General features: G+C 35.7%; 1 protein-coding gene across 4 annotated transcripts in view; it reads right to left on the reverse strand.

Annotated features, from left to right (window-relative positions):
- The window catches only part of LOC150109060 (uncharacterized), a 339,899-nt gene that overhangs the window by 294,548 nt on the left and 24,396 nt on the right, over positions 1 to 20,955 (reverse strand). For all 4 annotated transcript variants that reach the window (XM_090405164.1, XM_090405171.1, XM_090405179.1 and 1 more), the window contains exon 2: positions 8,188 to 8,362. In XM_090405164.1, the coding sequence (XP_090261290.1) occupies positions 8,188 to 8,247 (60 nt within the window). In that variant the 5' untranslated portion in view covers positions 8,248 to 8,362. The remainder of the gene's footprint in view (positions 1 to 8,187; positions 8,363 to 20,955) is intronic.

The following is a 20,955-nucleotide window of genomic DNA, read 5'->3' on the forward strand; positions in this document are numbered from 1 at the left end:
ATGTTATAGGTAAACATGGAGAAATTAGAAGAAACACACGTATAAACCACAGTGAAAATTATTTAATTGTAAATATTTCATCCTAAGTATCTTAGGACATCATCAGTACAGTATTTAAACAAAAATTAGGAATAACATACAGTTAGGGCGCATGATTACAATAGAATCTCATGAAAACGTGCATAACGTGCTAAAGTAGTACAAAAAAAAAAAAAAAAAACGTTAATTATTTAACACAGTTTTGTATGATAATTTCCCATACTTTAGGAATAGTAAGAATGTTGTTGCGGTTTAGGTTTGGCCTGTGTAGTAGGGCTTCAGAACTTTCTTTGTATAAACGTTCATGTTTAAATAAAGATCTATGTAAAAGTTTAGCCTTTTCCCAATGGATCCTATGGTTTGGATTTTCAATTCCGTGTTGAGAAAGGCCAGATTTCTGCGGTTTAAGAAGGCGAATGTGGTCTTGATGTTCCGAGATGCGTTTCTGAACAGACCTACCTGTCTGTCCAAAGTAAGATAATTTGCATGAACATGGAATCTCATAAACACCAGGTAACATCAAGGGTGAGAATTTGTCCTTAGGAGAAGGTAATAAGTTGTAAATTTGGTTGATAGGCTTATATGTAGTGGCAAAATTGTATTTCTTCGTAATTTTAGAAAGACGTTCTGAGATGCCTTTAAAGTAAGGTATGGGAATCCTATACACTTCTTTCTGTCTGGTTTGATGTATGCAGAAGTGACTGATGATTTTTTGAGTTGTTTTGGGATTATATTCATTTAGGATGGCTGTATTTTTGATAACTTCTAATTCCTGGTTTAAAGATTCTTCAGAGGAGCAGAATTTATGTGCTCTGGAAACTAGTGATTTAATAATGCCAGATTTCTGAGATGGATGATGAGCTGAAGAATTGTGAATGTAGCGACCTGAGAATGTAGGCTTGCGAAAGACGGAAGTGGCGATGGAACCGTCTTCTTTTCTTTTGATGTGTAAATCCAAAAAATGAGATACCCTGTGGAGATTCTTTTTCTAACGTAAGGTTGATGCGATGATGAAGAAGGTTAATTTTATCTAGAAACAGTTGTAATTCAGGTTCGGGATGATTCCATACTGCAAATACGTCATCGACATATCTTAGCCAAATTTTTGGTTTGGGTTCAAAAGTGAATATTTTTTCCTCAAGGTGTTCTAGAAACAAATTTGCTAGGTTTGGTGATAAAGGAGATCCCATTGCTGTTCCTTCCTCTTGCTTGTAAATTTGACCTTTCCAGGTGAAGTAACCTGATGCAATAACAAACTTGAACAATTCAACTATATCAGATGGAAATTTTTGAGTTAGTAATTCAAATTCATCAGTCACTTCTGCATACATCAAACCAGACAGAAAGAAGTGCATAGGATTCCCATACCTTACGTTAAAGGCATCTCAGAACGTCTTTCTAAAATTACGAAGAAATACAATTTTGCCACTACATATAAACCTATCAACCAAATTTACAACTTATTACCTTCTCCTAAGGACAAATTCTCACCCTTGATGTTACCTGGTGTTTATGAGATTCCATGTTCATGCAAATTATCTTACTTTGGACAGACAGGTAGGTCTGTTCAGAAACGCATCTCGGAACATCAAGACCACATTCGCCTTCTTAAACCGCAGAAATCTGGCCTCTCTCAACATGGAATTGAAAATCCAAACCATAGGATCCATTGGGAAAAGGCTAAACTTTTACATAGATCTTTATTTAAACATGAACGTTTATACAAAGAAAGTTCTGAAGCCCTACTACACAGGCCAAACCTAAACCGCAACGACGTTCTTACTATTCCTAAAGTATGGGAAATTATCATACAAAACTGTTAAATAATTAACATTTTTTTTTTTTTTTTTTTGTACTACTTTAGCACGTTATACACGTTTTCATGAGATTCTATTGTAATCATGTGCCCTAACTGTATGTTATTCCTAATTTTTGTTGAAATACTGTACTGATGATGTCCTAACATACTTAGGATGAAATATTTACAATTAAATAATTTTCACTGTGGTTTATGTGTGTGTTTCTTCTAATTATGAACGCACCACAGGTTTCGTTATTTAAAAAAAAAAAAAAACATGGAGAAATTTGCATAAATAATTACTTTTGCATTTTTAATAATTTAAAAAAAAAAATATAAACAAACATGGTAGGGGTTCAAGATCTATAACCAACTATATCGCTACACTAATCAAAAATCATTTCCAAATATAAGAATTGTACATATTTACAGAGGAAATCTTTCGATCCTTAATAGTTTCTAAAATAGAAATACTAACAAAATGGAGAAAATATAAAAAAGAAAGAAAGAAAGAAACAGAACAAATATATATAAAGTGTATTACGAGAAGAAAGCATTAGAATTTTAAATCAGTTGCAAATTTACCTAAAAGAAGCCAAAATTAATGAAGATACAGAAGAAAAATGCAAAACTTTAATAAAGAATTCATAAGGCACCTTCTGAAGTTCTTGGAAAGAAAAATAAAATATTAAAGAGGAAAACATTAAAAAATTTGGAACAAAGATATAAAAAATGCAATTAAAATAAAAAGAAATTAGCATACAGATCATTCTTTTAAAAGCAAACAAGGGAAACAGAAGCAATGAACAAAAACAAATAGCTAAATCCATAGTAAAGGAAGCTCACCAAAATACTTGGATTGATTTTTTAATAAAACAGAAGATATTATTATTATTATTACATGACACCTCCAGGGAGTCCAAATACGCATCAAGGGAGGGCACCTACTCTACAACTCTCCATCACTCAATCCACCAACTACAACTACTTTCATCATCTACACCAATGCCATCTACCACCGACCACCACCACCACTAGTATTTTCACAGACAATCACAAACATTATGTCCATGGCAGGATTCGAACCCGCAGCCTTTTGGCTGGAGAGGGGATATGCTAGCCAATTGGCCAACCAGGCTGACTACATGGAAGACAAAAAATATCCTTTAAAATACAGTAGACTCTCGACTACCCAGGGCCCGGATTTTATCACGGAGAATTATAATACAGTAATTCTCCGTGATAAAATGAGGAATACGTACTGTAATTTACTTTGCCAAAGCGTTGCAAGCAGGCATCTGCTACAATCCTCCTACATGGCGTGTGCATAACACAAGTTGAGACATGCAAAGTGTGGATTTCCCCGCTTCATCAGTTGTATATCGGATGCCCACAAGTGCAGAATACGTTTGCCACTGTTCCTGGTTACGTTAGTAAATTGTTGTTTGGTGTGCTTCTTTTTTTTTTTTTAATTAAAGATTACGAAATGGGTGACAAACGAAAAAAGGTTGTAGTGACTATGAAGGAGAAACTATGCGCTATAAAGTGACTAGACTCTGAGGTAACGGCAAAAACTATTGCTTCGGAGGTAGGAGTCAGGAAAAGTACAGTTGGAGACTGGAAGAAAAATCGAGCAGAAATTGAAAAATGGTGTGCTGCTCAAGCTAGTGGAAGTGGAACGAAAGTAAGAAAAACGATGCTGAAAGGTAAGCATAAAGAAGTTGAGGAAGCTTTATTTTTTGTGGCATGAACACTTAAGAGGAAAAGGCTTGCCTGTTACGAGCTGATATTGCAGGAAAAAGCATTGCAATTTAAGCGACAAATACATGTAGAAGGAGAAGATTCAGAATTTAATGCCAGTGATGGATGGTTAGATCGGTGGAAAAAACGATTCAGTATTCGCCAGATTACCATAAGTGGGGAGTTTTATCCGCTGATAAAGAGGCTGTACCTTTGTTCAAAGACTATCTTTTTAAGCTTATTGAAAAGGAGGGAATTTCTGGGGAGCAGTTGTACAACTGTGATGAGACTGGTTTAAATTATAAGATGCTCCCTACAAAAACGCTTGCATCAAAAAAAGAAGCTGCTGCACCAGGATACAAGAAAAGCAAAGAACGAGTCACCATCTTGGCTTGCAGTAATGCAACCAGCAACCACAAGCTTAGGCTTACGTTAATAAGGAAAATCAAAGAAACCTAGAGCTTTTAAAAAACAAAAACGAGGAATCACTACCCCTATATTACACACATCAAAAGAAAGAATGGATGAATTCAGATAGAAGAAATGAAGTCAGTACGAATTCATTTTGGAACCGAATCTTTAAAATCTGGTTCCAAAATGAATTCGTACCGACTGTAGAAAAATTTCTAAAGACAACAATTTGCTGCGTAAAGCTGTGCTACTTCTTGACAACGCACCTTCGCATCCTGCCAATGACGAACTCACAGACGGAGACATCAAAGCTTTATTTTTTACCACCCAATGTGACTGCTGTTTGTCAACTGAAGGACCAAGGCGTCCTTGAAATGCTAAAGAAAAAGTATCGTCACCATCTTCTCAGTTCGTTGATATCAGCGAATGATAATAATGAAGACAGCGTAACCATTCTGAAAAAGACTGACTTGCTAGATGTCATAAGGTGGTTGGCCGAAGCATGGGAAGAGATTCGAAACATATCACTTATAAAGTCTTGGAAAATTCTTTTGGACCACGAAGGTGGGCATTTCAACCTTGAACCTGTGTGTGAAACCGAAGTGGAAGATAAAAACGATAAACTTGTTTCGTTGCTCAAAAATGTACTGAGCTGTGACTATGTCAATGCAGAGGACATTACAGAATGGATGTCAAACGATGAAGTTGATGAAATAACGGACAACGATATTGTGGAAATGGTGACACAGGAGGAAGAAGAAGAGGAGGCATCTTTAGATGACAGGAAAAATCTCATCCCACATTCGGAAGGGTTCAAGACGATTGAGGCAGCACTGCAGTACATTAGTGAGCAAGAGGAAGCGACGCCAGCTGATATCACCTGCTTGCATAAGTGGAGGGACATTGCGTTGCGGAAGAGGGCTAAAAGGGTGAAGCAGTCATCTATCAAGGACTTTTTCAAAAACTAAAAACTGTAAGTTTCGACTCTTTCATCTTAGGCCTACCTTTTCACATTTGTGTGAAAAGGTAGGCCTAGAACTACAGCCTATCCGGCTTTTGTGTTATCTGACCTGCCCTTCCGCCACATTAGGCCGGATAGGTCGAGAGTCTACTGTATTAGGGAAATTAAAAAATAAAGAGATACAACACAAATCAATACGATAGAAGAGAAACAATGGACAGAACATTATAAGAATTTATGGTATGACCCAAATGTATTAACAAAAAATAACAATGAAGAAATCAGTATATATTTGACTTTAAAAAAAAAAGGGTTACAAAAACAGAAAAATGACTGAATTATATTATTATCTGACCTCCATGGAGTGAAAGGACTCATTGTGGGAGGTCTATACTCTCTCCTCATGTCAAAAGATCATTGAACTGTGCCTTGAACCCATTCACAGTTTGGGTTCAAGGCATGGTTCGATGCTCTCACCACACTTTCAGGCAATGCATTCTGCTCACCAATTCCTCTCCATACAAAGAACCCATTTTCACTCCTCTGCTCACATCCTCCTTATACAACTTCCATAGATGGCCTCTAATTCTACCCTTGCCACTCTCCACTCTATAAAATATCTTCTCCACATTAATCTGGTAACAACCCCTCACCAACTTATATGTCTCCATTATATCCCATCTTCTTCTATTCACAAGGCTCTGTAAATTGCATTCCCTCAATCTCTCTTCATATCTGACATTCTGAAGACCTGACACTAACTTAGTAAACCTTCTCCAATAGATCCTTGTCCTCCTGGTTTTCAGGAGAATGAGGATCAAATCTGTGCACAGCAGTCCATATTAGTGAATTGATCAAAGCCTTATACAGGGAACCATAACCTATTTGCCTCTACATGTCAATGTCCTCCTCATTATTGCCATAATCTGTTGGGATGTTCTTACAATTTTACCAATGTGATCCCTAAACTTTCACGTCTCTGTCCACTATCATTCTCGGAACTCTCATCCCTTTTACCTCCTTCAAAATTTCTCCATTAATTATATACTCTACATTTCAACCTTGCCTACCAAATTTCAAGACCTTGCACTTTGCAACATTAAAATAACAGCTCCAATCATTTGCCCACTCACATAGTCTATTCAGATCTTCCTGCAAGGCCACAATGTCTGCTCTGCTTCTGATAATCCCTTCCCAACTTTGCATCATTGACGAATAGCTGCACATCTCCAGTTAAGCAGGTCCCAAAAACATACCCCTGTGGCACTCCACTAGTGATCTTCCTCTTTTGGGATACCACTCCTCCGTATACAACCTGCCAATCAGACAGCCAATCAGCTATCCAACTTACTAGTCTGTTATCTAATCCCGTCTGTTTCAGTTTAGCTACCAACTTGTCATGTGGCAAGCTGGTAGCTAAACTGAAAAATCCAAGTACACCATCTTATATACATCTCCTTTATTAAACGAGATTGTCCTTGTAATAGTAAGCAGATTGCTGAAACATGACCCCTGCCCCAACTAACCCATCCTGACCATCATAAAGAATATTATCAATCCACTTCTGAATCCTAGTCCTCACCAACTTCTCTAATATCTTAACAACCCCCAGACACACAGATTGGCCTATAATTTGTAGCGTTAGTCTTATTCCCCCCCCCCCCTCGTAAAGTGGAATAATTTTTCTTGCTTTCCATTCCTATGGAAATCTCCCTGTTGCAAGACTCATGTTAAATAGTTGCACCAAATGTGCAATTAATTCCATAGGGCATTTCTTCAAGACACATGGCGATATACTGTCAAATCCTACTACCTTATTAACATCAAGTTTACTTAATTCTTCATATACTTCCTGCTCATTCACCATCAGTCCCTCCTCCACCATTCTACACTCCAGCTTCTCCTGATGCTGCCTTCGTGAAGATGAAATACACTGATAAACTGATCATTGAATAATTCAACTATATCCTCTGCATTGGTTACTAATCTTCCAGTGTCAACTAGTATCACCCTCCAATAGTCGTTTTTCCTTCTACATGCCATGAAAGAACTTACTACGATTTTTCTTAGCTTAATTGGCCAATTTCTTCTCATACCACTTTTGCTATACTTACCAAATAAATCACCTTTCCTGGTCTGCTTGTTCTTCTCATGCAAATGATCATTACCAACATTCATCTTGTGTTGCCTCCATAGTGCCTTCTTCCTGATTTCACACTTAATTTCTTCATTCATCCATTTTACTCCTACCTTGTTTAGCCTTTCCATCTCTGGAATACACTCAGGCATTGCTGCTGTTAAAAGGCTCTTGATCATTGCCCACACAAAACTTCAAATATCTGGGAAGTATACTTCCTGTGAAGGAAGTTTAGACCATCAGAGAGTGAAAAGGATTTCACTGCACCAAAGCTTTTTTAACAGTATAAAGTACTCTACTTTGAAACAGTGAGGTCCCACTGAATTGCAAGCTTTTGATTAACAAGTTACTTTTGTCCATTTTGACTTATGTAGCAGTGACATGGAGACTAACAAAAAGAAACATGAATAGAATTACAAGTAATGGAAATGAAAGTTTTAAGGACAATGTCAGCAAAAACAAGGAAAGATAGAATAAGAAATGTGGACATTAGGAATAGTTTAGGACTAAAAAGTGTTAAAGAAATGCTTAGGAACTTTCACTTGAAGTAGTTTGGACATCTAATGAGGATGAATTTAGAAAGAATACCAAGAAAAATGAATGCAATGAAATCTGAGGAGAAGAGACCAAGAGGAAGACCATGGAAAAAGCAGAGAATTAAAAAAAAAAAAAAAAAAAAAAAAAAAAACTGAAATGATACAGTGCTCATGACAGAAAAATTTGGGAGGATATAAAGAAATGGAGAGATCTGAACTGCCTGACTTGACAGCTTCACAGTTGGAACATTTGTTGCTAAAGAAAGAAAGAAGACTGGTGCATAATGCTAACAATCTTATTAATAATATTCAAGCAAAGGAGTTTTGGAGATACACTTTAGAATATAAACATTTTTTAATTACTGCATAATTAATAAATAATGTCCAGCTGAAAAAAGAATTACAGTTCATCTTTTCTCTGTGTCCAATGTCAGTTGAAAAATCGATTTCTACTCATCTTTTTCTGGCACCTTTAAAATAGTGCACCAAAGCATTTTCAAAATACTCTACCAGAAAGTAGCTAGAAAATAAATGCAATTGTTAAATTATATAGTAAATGACTTACCTGCTTTCCTACAGGCATATTGGCATTATTTAAACTGGCAGCTATGGCTGAATTTAACATTTTGTAAATGGAGAAATTCAGTTGTGTATGTATATAACTACACACAATTATATTAGGTGTTCAATTATGATTGTCAGCATTACCAAGTCATGCATATAACTTGAATTATTGACACCTGAAGAAACAAAAAAAAAATAAATAAATAAATAATAAATAAATGAAAAAGAAATAAACAAAAACTGTTAGCTTTAAAGAAATATGAAAATAGGTGTGACTATAGCTGGATTAATATAAACTGGGTTAATGATATTGTACTTATATACACCTGTACTATCCAAAAGATATACAAACCTCAAGTAGAAAGTTCCTGATGACACACCAGACAAAACATTGCATCAATTCCAAAAGTATCTACTTATCATGCATGGGTCATTCCTAAGCAGTTCTGATATAGAATATATTACAAATAGTAGTACTAAAGCAGAAAGAGAATATTCCTGAGCCCACAGTTGTCCAATTTAAACATACTGTGAAATTCTCTAGTCATTCCTGATCAGCCAGGTATCTGTTCCATCTGGAATCAATCACAAGAAGGAAATAATTTATTAATCCTATTTTCTGAGTCATGCCTGCAGATGCCAATGGAAGCATGATGTATAATGAAAGAGACTAATCAGGATAGAAATGATACACAGTTACATGTGTATGATTTTTCATCATCATCAAGTAATGCTGCCTGTCTGGAAAGGAAAATCCATGACAAAACATTAGGCATCTGATTTCTGAACTGCACTGAAATAATAATGCAACTTCTCATTCAATTCAGAAATACAAAGCTTCCACTAGAATTACAATTGGTAGAGAAAATCTTATGACTGGGACCTTCAAAAAAAACAAAAAAACTTTCTTTTATTATTATTATTCTGACATGGTCATTAGTGGTACAAAACAAAGCAAAATAGGACTTTATTGCATGACCTTCCTCTCATTATTGTTAGTCAATAATCCAAATGACACCAATTTCGCTAAAGATTATCTTTTGATCTATTAGCAAGAGACCTAGCTTATGCCTGTATGAACACTTCAAGATATACTGTCATTTTATGCAGTATCCATTCCATAACTTACACAAACTAGAAATGACCTGATGAAGATGATTGGTTGCTGAATAGTAGCTAATTACAGTGCACAATAAATTTTATAACTGATAATGCAAAGCACTGCTGATACTCAGTATCACATACATTCTTACAGCAATAGCACACAGTGATGAACTATGTTCTATTATCAAATTATTTTGTAATATTGAAGAAATTTAATATGCTACTGTACTTGTGGTGACAGTTCCATAAATAAGAAATAGCAGGAATTATCTCCAACACTTTTGTTGGAGATGCAGAAAGGTATAACTGAAGGAAGAACCTAGAAAGCTTCAATTTGATGATAGGAAACTATTGAATTGAAAAGATATTTAAAAATCCATGATTATTATCACACACTAATCTCCATGGAGTCAGCAGGCACATTGTGGGAGGTTCATTCCAACATCATATTTATCACACTGAACTTTAAATACTCAACACTCCCTCTACCTTTACAATGCAATGTGATAAAATTCCATTCATTCACAATTTTTCATATAAACAATCTACACCTGACACCCTTCTTCACCACACCCTTACATGACTTCTAGGGTTGGCCTCTTGTTCTTTCCCCTCTGTATTAATATGATAAAATCCCTTCACTAATTTTATCCTTTTACAGTTAACATGTTTCAGCTGGGCTGTATTATATGACTAATTGTGAATACAAGACACATCCTGACATGAACATTAAATATTTTGAAACAAAAATTCTGAAATTGACTAGAGAACTTATAAGAATACAACCTTTAGCATTGGATTTGTCTTTCTATTGCACTATTCAGAATACAAGGATCTGCACAGAAGCCCCCCATGTTTGCTTTAAAAAAGCAAAAGCACTAATAAAAATAGTGCTTTTTGGTTTAGCCATTTATATTATGAAATAGTGCTTTTGTTTAGTCATTTATATTATGATAGCAATATACTGGGGAGTGTGCAGCAGCTAGGTTCTTGTTCCTGCACCCTGTCAGTATCCATTAGGGGAAGCTAAAGCTGCTACTAACCAAGTGATCAAACTAAAATACTCCCAAATTCCTGGCATAAAGAATTCCACCTGGGGCCATGCCTAAAAATAATATCATTTAATATTGAAGGTTTCTCCAGTGTCAAACAAGATCTCATTGCAAATATTTGCAAAAGATAATGACTGCAATGTGCTCTGCCTGTAAGAAACTCACAGAAGGGAAGGTGCCGCCAGACCTTACATCCATGGCATACTCCATGATAAATATGGTAATGCAATATTCACTAAAGAAAACTGAATTCCATTGTCCACTGACTCAATGAACAACAGAAATGTTGAGATAATTACAATCACATTTAAAAATATCTCAATCATCTCAGTTTATAAACCACAAGAAGCTTTCTCCTTCCCCAACATCCTCCTCAATAATAATGCATACATGACTAATGTATTAGGTGATCCTTTTCATGCTTACACAGTGATCAGAATACATCATAAAAATTATGAAAACAACTACCATGCTAGAGTAAAACTTTAGTTTAATATAAACCAAAATAAACACTTGATATTTCTACCTTCACATTAAGGTCATCATCTGGAGTATACACACACAAAGATCTATATGCCATGTAGATTGTAGCTTCACTACAATCTACATGGCATGCTAAAGTTACTGACAACGGTTACAACTATTGGCCTGACCTCTGGGTAAAAAAAAAAAAAAACTTATATCAAATGTAGAGTCCTATTATTATTATCTATTAGGTTACAAAATTAAATTAAGCTGGAGAGCAACATGTTTACAAAAAAAGGAAGAAAATTAATAAATAATAAATAAAAATAAAAAATTTTGAAACTGACTAGAGAACTTATAAGAACACAACCTTTTGGCTTTTATTGGCCACTATCCATACCAGTTGGTTGTAACTTATATGTATACTTATATAAGTAATTTTATTTATTTTTATTTATTATTTATTAATTTTTTTCCTTTTTTGTAAACATGTTGCTCTCCAGCTTAATTTAATTTTATAACCTAACAGACAATAATAACAGGACTCTAGCTTTGATTAAGTTTTTTTTTTTCACCAGAGGTCAGGCCAATAGTTGTAACGGTTGGTCAGTAACTTTAGCATGCCATGTAGATTGTAGCGAACCTTTACATAACATGTGCTAAACCAAACTGGATGGCACATACAGTGGGGAATAATACTCGTAATATACGCATGTGCAGCTAGTCTTGACCTCCAAGCTATACACTTGATATGTGTAAGAATTTTTATATTAAAACAATTTGTTTTTATCTGTCAGATCAGCTGCGACCTCTGTAGAGAGGTTGCGGCTGATCTGACAGATGTGATCTGGCTAATGAGAAGGTCAAAACGTTGAGTGTTTATTTTGCTTTATATTAAACTAAAGTTTTACTCTAACACGGTAGTTGTTTCCATAATTTTCATGATGTATGTCGCATTAGATGACTTTAACAGTCATAGTGTTAATTGGAGTTGCACAAAGTCCAATGAAGATGGAGAGCTTATTGAAAAATGGGCTGAAAATTTTTCTCTAAACCTGATACATAATCCAAAACTTCCTGCAACTGTTGTAGATAGAAGCGGGGATATAACCCAGATCTCATATTTGTTGGCTCAAAAATATCCAACACTTGTGTTAGAAAGGTCTTAAATCCCATTCCACATACTCAACATAGACCTATAATGCTTCAATTCAACCCAGCCATTATGCCTAACACAGTTCTTTACAGACAATTTAATTTCAAAAAAAGCTAATTGAAAGGGTTTCGTGGAAGATCTTGACTGCTCCATAGGACCAGTCCCTCCAAACTTTCAAGAGTATCCCCAATTCATAAAAATCTGAGGAAAATCTCCACCAACACATCCCCCCGAGGATGCAGCACAAACTACATTCCAGGCCTTTCCAGTGATATAAAAGCACAGTATGCTAATTACCTACAACATCAACCCCCTTCTCAGAGGAGACTATCCATGCAGGGGGAAAAATTATACTCTGAGATCAGATGAAAGGTGCTCCTCATGGAAAAAAGAAATAGAAGCCCTTGATATGACTCATAGTAGCAGAAAGGCATGGAACTTTATCAACAGAATTAGAAAGGATTGCACTAAGCTATATGAGCATCCACAGGTAACAGCTAATCAAATTGCTCACCAGCTGCTGCTGAATGGAAAATTCTCTAAAAAGCACCCAAAAAAATAGGATATTTAGAACCCCAAGTGAGGAACAAAATATGATTAACTCAGATTTCATGATCACTGAACTCAACACTGCCATAAACCTATTTAAATCTAGAAAGTCTACAGGCCTTGATGATACTGAACAAATTAAACATTTTGGACCCAGGACTAAAGAGTGGTTATTAAATCTATACAACACTTGCCTCAGAACCCTAAGGATACCAACTATCTGGATGCATGTAAAGTGGTGGCCTTTCTGAAACCAGGGAAAACTCCAACCAAAGCAAAAAATTACAGACCTATATCACTACTCAGCAACCTCTAAACTATATGAACGATTAATTTTGAATAGGCTACAACCCCTAATCGAATCCCATCTTATTACTGAGCAGGTTTGTTTTAGACCAGGCAAATCCTGTACATTACAAATTCTCAACTTCACTCAATATATAGAAAATGGTTATGAGCAAAAACTAGCCACAGGAGAAGTCTTTGTAGACATAACTGCAGCATATGATACCATAAACTATTTCAACAACAACCACCACCATTGGTTCAATGCCCACAGGTGTCTGATGCCATCTTGATAAGATTCTTCCACTGCATTCTATTTTGTGAAAGATGACTCAGTTTGTGTATAGAGTTTCCGAACCATTTGACGATGTCACCCAAAAAAGTAAGATATTTAGAACCCCAAGAGAGGAACAAAATATGATTAACTCAGATTTCATGATCACTGAACTCAACGCTGCCATAAACCTATTTAAATCTAGAAAGTCTGTAGGCCCCATTCTCTGTTTGGTCTCCATCTTTTATTCTTTCCTTCAATCATTCCAAACAGCAATGTTTTTAATTTTCTTTCATAATTCATTCTATATATATGGCTAAATAGATGTAGTTTCCTTTTGATTATTTTCTGTATCAGGTTTTCTTTTGACTGTCTTCGTCTATAGATTTCCTCATTGTTCACTTTCTGGATCCAGCTTATCTTCAAGATCTTTCTATAGCACTTCCTCTCAAATGCCAATATCCTCCTTTCAGATTCTCTTAGGAGTACCCAGGCTTTACATCCATAAAGCATGCTGCTGAAGATACAGTTTTCCACAATGTGCACTTTAGTATGCATCTTTATAGCTCAGCTCTTCCATATTTTGTTCATGGCTTTTAAGACAGCTGTTGCTCTGGCTATTCAATTTTTCTCTCTTTTTTTGGGTCCAAGTCATGCATCATGTGGCATCCAAGATATGAAGTGAAGTGTTCCACATTTTCAGTTGAAATCCTTCAATGGTAACTTTGTTCAGTAACTCCTGCTGTCCGAATATCATTGTTTTAAACTATTTCACACTCAGAAATAAAATATACAGAATAACTAGACTATTGCTTTGTCCTTCTGATCCAATCACTCTTGGAAAACAAATGCTTTTTTGTGGATCTGGGAGGTAGGAAGAGCTGTCCCACAACTGCTCAATCAAAAAATTTCAAGTCCATTGAAACTACTCTATCATTTGTCTTAATTCTAACCACATATTATAACAGTATACATTTAAAACCTTTTCCACCTTGACAATAAGGAAGTCAACAAGAAGCTACAGATTTCTTGTGAAGACTCTAATATAGAACATTCCTGGAACCTTAAGAGGCTCTGTAGCGCAATTGGAAGAACAAAGGTATGTTGCGCCCTTCAATTAGAAAAGGTCTAAGTTCGATTCTCATCGTGACAGGAGGAATCTTTATATGGACTTTTTCAATCAAAGGTGAGTTAGCTGATCTCATATGGAGGTAGCATGATTTTCTCCCGGAAACTCACGTTTTTCATCTTGCATACAGACAAATCGGCCCTTCAGAACACATGCAATTTACAGACAAAAAATCCCAGTTGTTGTGGTGGCATGCAGTAGATGGTGCTGATGTAGATGATTAGTAGTAGAGGTTTCGTGTAGTGGTGAAGATGGTGAGTTGTACAGTGGGTGTCCTCTCCTGCGATGAGTCTATGGACTCCTTGGAGGTGTCACGAATAATAATAACCCAATCTACCTCGGTGTGACTCTCGATCGCACTATTTCATATAAAACACACATAGAAAAAACAAAGGCAAAAGTTAATGCAAGAAACGACATACTAAGAAAGCTTACTTCCTCCAAATGGGGAGCAGATCCCTACCATACTGGGATCCTCTGCTTTGGCCCTTTGCTATTCTGCTGAATATGCCTGCTCTATATGATCCAGATCTTGCCATGCTGAAAAACTTGATCTAGCATTGAAAGAAGTTTGCTGCTTAATTACAGGATGCCTGAAACCAACACCACTAAGAGACCTGTATACTTTGGCTGGTATTGCATCCCCTTCAATTTGAAGATCTGCATTCTCAGCTAACAAAAGAAGCAGACAAATGAATGATGAGCACCACCCACTATTTGGCCAGACTACAGTGCCTCAAAAATGAAGATCACGACATAGATTGCTAGCAATTGAACCACCTAAAAACCCTCCAGAGAACAAGACTTCAACAATAGCTTGCACTATACCCTGAGAATAATACTGGTATTCCAATAGCTGAACATCTTCCACGTGGTACCCACTTGGACTGGAATACTTGGAAAAGCCTCAACAGACTACGAACGACAGGAAGCTAGAAACAAAACCTCATCAAATGGGGCTACCAGTGACCAGATAATTATGAGTGTGAGACAACCCAGTCCATTGAACACCTTATTTCTTGCCCCGCCTTCTTCAATCACCTTGCACAAAAGAGGATCTTATATCCTGAATAGAAAGAGCAGTTGATTGTGCAAGATTCTGGGGGAACATCTGACCATATTTATTGTATATAACTTATGCAGGATTTTTCCCCCTTCATATTTTACATATTATTCCCTGTATAATTTACTTACTAAATTCAAGCTGTTCTCATTTGTAATGTATCCTGATTTGTTGTAAATTATGTTGTATGAATTATTTGCTACTGTATCACTTGTGTTTGGATACAAAATAAATAAACCAATAGACTGTACTGTAAAAGGTTGCCTTTCTGCTGGACGCCTGGCTGTTTAGAACTCATGTGCCAAAAGCAAATAATGCCAAAATTGGAGACCATTTTTTTTTTTTTTTAATTTATTTACTTTTTTCTTTTTTTTTTTTTTTGTTATAGAGAAAAAGATCCAAGTTCTAGCCAAATTAAAGTTCTACTAAAAAAAAAGTTATTAAATGTTTCTCATATCTTGACAGGATTTAAATGTCCTTCAAGATCACAAGACATATATTCTTTTCTTAGACTTCAATTTTACAAATACAATACTAAATTACTGTGATACAAAACAACTACTGGCAATCAGCTTAACTACCAGCAGTATTATAACATTTCTAAAAATGTTTATCCCTAGTAATCTAAGGAACTAAAAAAAAAGCCCAAGAATATGGATGAAGTTGAAGAAATGAAATGGTAAAACTTCCCCTTTTTCTATAAGGAAGCAAGTGGCTACATAAGGTAAGTCCTCCCAAGTTTCTGAAATTATTAGAATATTTTCTCATATCTTCAATGTAACCAACTTCTCCTTTTTTATTGTTAGTGCTTATCCAACAAAGTAGCTAGATATGCTAAAGGAGGTCTAATAATAATAAAACATTAAAATATTCTTCTGAAACCATAAAAATATTATTATTATTATAATTTTCCTAACCTCCATGGAGTCACAAGACTCATCATGGGAGGTCAACACAAAGTCCATCCTACCACTCCTTAAACTCATCCACTGTCTGAACATTCACCACCATTTCAGGCAATGCTTCCATGCTCCTACACTCTCCATGCAAAAAAACTTACTTCTCACTCTTTTACTCACCACTCCCTTTTGCAACTTCCATGGATGGCCCTCACCTTGCTCCTTCTACCATATGAAAAATCTCCTCAACCTGATAACCCTTCAATAGCTTAAATGTCTCAATCATATCCCCCCCCTTTGTCTTCTATCCACCAAACTCTGCAGTCTGCATGTCCTCCGTCTTTCTTCATAATCAACATTGTACAGTCGTGATATCATTTTTGTTGCCAGTCTCAGCACCCTCTCTAAGGTTACTTCACCCCTTCAAATCCCGATAACCAGATCTGAGCATAGAAATCCAGATGTGGTCTGATTATAACTTTATACAATGGGACCACCACACTTTTATCTCTTGTGGTCAATGTCCTCAACACTGCAGCAATTCTCTTCACAACCTTTGCAATATGTCTTTGGAACTTCAAATCTCTATCCACAATCATCTTGCGATCCCTTCCTTCCTCCACCTCTTCCAGTATAACCACAATAAGTGAGTATGAAGTATCCCATCTGTGGATCCCAAATTTTAAAACCTTACATTTAGTTGTATAAAACATATTCCCATTCATTTTTTCACCTTTCCAGACCATTCAAATCCTCTTGAAAAGCCAAAACATCAGCACTATTACTAATAACCTTCCCCAGCTTCCCCATCATCTGTAAACTGAGCATCTCTCTGTAGTTCTGACAATATCATTGACAAAGATTGAATAGTGATAGTCCCAGAACTGAACCTTGTGGAACTCCACTTGTAACTTCCTACTCCCTGATATTGCTCCCCCATATGTAACTCTCTGATATCTACCAGAGAGCCCATCCAATCCACTAACCTGATATCCAAACCCATATGTTGCAAATAATGTACACCACTGCTCTTGAAAAAGGTTACCAGATTGCTAAAGCAAGAGTGCCCTTTAACAAATCCATACTGGCCTGCATAAAAGCTTTTTTTTTGTTACACACACACAAGGTACTGCTGTCAAATACTGATGAACTACAACATAATTTCTAGTCTTCATTGTCCATTCAAAAAATAACAGCAGGCTAATAAACACATCTATTTAACTAAATCATTAATCCATACCTAGGAAGACCATATTACAAATGAGTACTGCATTCTTCTCACCACTTTCTTCATGATTTTTACTATATTTAAATTGAAATATTGGCTGTAGTTTGCAAGCAATACTAACCTTCATACTTCTGTAGTGCAATTTATCCTACTATCCAATCCCATCAACTTTCCCAACTCCGATTAAATAACCACAATGTTATTAGTTATTTTTGCATAGTTTGGAAACCCTGCTCTAGAGCCCAAACATGGAACTTTTTCAAGCCACTCCAGGCAATAAGCAAGGCAGTGGTCTCACAGAGGGCAATGAAATTTATTTCCTACCTAAAAACAAACCTCTATGCTTGTGCCATCAACTGAACTCACAGCTTGTTGGTTAGAGAGCAGATGTATTAACTACTCAGCCAGGGCCGTCGCCATATTACATCATACCCTGAGGCAAACAATTACATATCGCCCCTGATGGATTATAAGACAAAAATATAAGAAAATCTCCAAATGCTATTTTGTTTTTATTACAAGAGAAACATTAATGCAAAATGATCACATAATAATATTAATTAAATGTTTGCTCTACGGGAATATCACACAATAAAACTGTTTATAAGCTCTTCTAACTTTAAATGATAAGCTATGTCCACCTCTATCGATATAGTTGCAAGACTAACAATCTTTCTTGGGTCACTGCTATTCACAAATAATTTTTAATCGGTTTAAGCTTGGAAAAACTTCTTTCTGCACTTGCTCCACTACGCTAACAGGAATTGTTAGCATAGTGGCCATGAGGCAGGCTGCTTCTATGCTACACCCTGTTGACGGTACTGTACTCAGCCAACCAGTGCACATGAGTCTATCATTACACTTCAACCTTCTTTCATTCACAATTGAATCTATATGTTTAGCCATATTATTCAATAGAGAAACACTATCAGGTTAAAAAACTAAAAAAAAAGTACCTATTCATTATGTGCACAACCTATTGTTCCTCACTATTAGCAAATGAGGAAAAGTAAGAGAGGTTAAGGATTTCACATTCCTGTTTTTGCTTCCTAACAATACTTGTATTTGATGAAAAATGTGAATTTTCTTTATAACAGTTTCAGACATTCATTTGATTCTCACAGTGCTCCTTCCTCTAACTTCTAGAATACAACTCTATTTTATACAGCTCTTTGTTGAAATACTTTTCTAGATCATCTCCCCCCCCCCACCCTCCATCTCTGTCATTAAGCAGAATCCTCAACTAAGAGAAATAACCAGTAATATACCAGAGTGGTCTGAAAAGTTCTTAGCCAAACAATGAAAAAACGAATTTATAATTTCAAAATTATTTTTATTTTTCAGCATAATCTCCCTTAAGACTAATACATTTATTCCAGCAATGCTCTAGCACCATTATATTGTCCCTGTAGTAGTTCTCAGTAAGATCTACAAAATACCCCTCCACAACTACAATCATGATTCGAAGAAAAACGCTGACCAGCAAGGAAAAGTTTTAGTTTTGGGAAGAGATAGAAGTCAGAGAGAATGAAATCTGGGGAATAGGATGCATGTTCCAACAATTCATAGTGCAGATCCCTTAATTTTCCCATTGGCAAAACGCCTTTGTGGGCAGGAGCATTGTCCTGATGAAAGATGATTTTTTCTTCTGCAAACCAGGTCTTTTCTCATGAATTTTTTCGTCTAGTCTGGTTAAAAGATCAGAATAATATTCCCCGGTTATTGTTTTACCCTTTTCAAGATAATTAATAAACAAAATGCCTTTAGAATCCCAAAAAACCGATGCCACGATCTTTCCTGCTGATGGAACTGACTTTGTCTTCTTTGGCGCTGAACAACCGGCTTCCGTCACATTGTTTTGACTGCTGTTTGGATTCTGGTGGGTAATGGTGAATCCAAGTCTCATCCATAGTAATAAATCGATGCACAAAATCAGTTTTATTCTTATTAAAATGCTCCAAGCACTGTTCAGAGATTTTCACGAGTGCATTTTTGATCTGCTGTGAGCAAGCACAGCATCCATCTTGCACAAAGCTTTTTCATATGCAAATCTTCATGCAAAATATATCCTACACGTTCTTTTGAAATGCCTATAGTCTCAGCAGTTTCACGCACTTTGACTTGCTGGTCATTCAATACCATATCATGCACTTGATTAATGATTTCTGGTGTTGTTACACTTTTTGACGTCCTTCATATGGATCGCTTTCAAGGCTGGTACGGCCACGTTTAAACTTGACAGCCCATTTCTTAATTGTCGAAAACGAAGGAGAAGAGTGCCCATAAACTTTTATGAACTTCGAATGAATTTCTCTTGGTGTTAAATCTTTTACAAAGAATTTTATAACTGCATGATACTCAATTTTATTTATTTCAAGGGATACAGACAACACTTTTGCTTCAGACAGCTGTATAAAACAAACTACTTGATAGAATAACTTGCAACTTTGCATGGCTGCTTATGACAGATGTACCAACTTAGGAGAAAAAAAATCCTACCGATAGTGTTACTATCTATGGTCGAAGCTGAGAACTTTTCACACCACCCTCATATTTTCAGAAAATCACTCTTTACTACTACTAAATTCTACGCTTCTGGCCACTTACAAGATCAACATACTGATCACTTTCTTCCATAAGATAAGACTGACAATTCTTTAAGAAATGTATCATCTAAGTGATCCATTACAACAGCTAACATCCAATGAAATTCATAACTGCAGTTTTTTTTATTATTATTATTTTTTTCAAATATAAAGTATGGAAGTTGTACAGATATTTGTGTGCATGTTCCTGTACACATTATGTAAAATGTTAAAACTTTGAATAGTCACACAGACTCATCCAATTTCAGCCTGATCTATCTTAGACAATATGCTGCAAGAAGTAACATAATGAGTAACTCATAATAACACTGAATATCTTAGGGAAATGCATGGATAGACTCTATCCACACAAACAAGTTGGTGGGAAGGAAGAAAAGAAACCTCTTTTGCAAAACCAGACATGTCAAGTCTTTATGTATTCGTGATATGATTTATCTGAACATGTTTCAGTTGGAGAGATTTCTCTATGAATATCAAGATCAAATTTAATCTCATATGAAACTAAATTTTAGCTCTCATTATAATGGCATGCTACAATAAGATATAAATAAAATAAGAGTTGTGAAATAAATAACATGTGTATACTAGCATTAGGAATGGAACACATTTTAAACATACTATGATGTTAATATAACAATTCCCTAGATCTTATAAGTCATGGATTATATGAACACTTCACATAAAAGGATTACGATTACTATAACAGAGTAAAAAAAACATCACTTAAATAGAATGTGGTGATAACATTAAACGACCTGAAAACCCAGTAATCAGAATGGTTATCAATATTTTCATTAATAACTCAAATATATAGTTTATGGGTCTGGAAAAGTTTAGCTGATATTTAGTAATTTAAGCATGCTAAACATGAAAATGACAACTATTTTCTCTATCATAATAAAAATAAATAAATAAGCTAACGCCCTTTATTCCTGTATATAGGGAGTAGGCGAGGCCGT

The sequence above is a fragment of the Typopeltis vanoorti genome, chromosome 2, assembly GCF_054136105.1.
Source record: "Typopeltis vanoorti isolate ZY-2024b chromosome 2, IOZ_Tvanoo_1.0, whole genome shotgun sequence".
Taxonomy (NCBI): domain Eukaryota; kingdom Metazoa; phylum Arthropoda; class Arachnida; order Uropygi; family Thelyphonidae; genus Typopeltis; species Typopeltis vanoorti.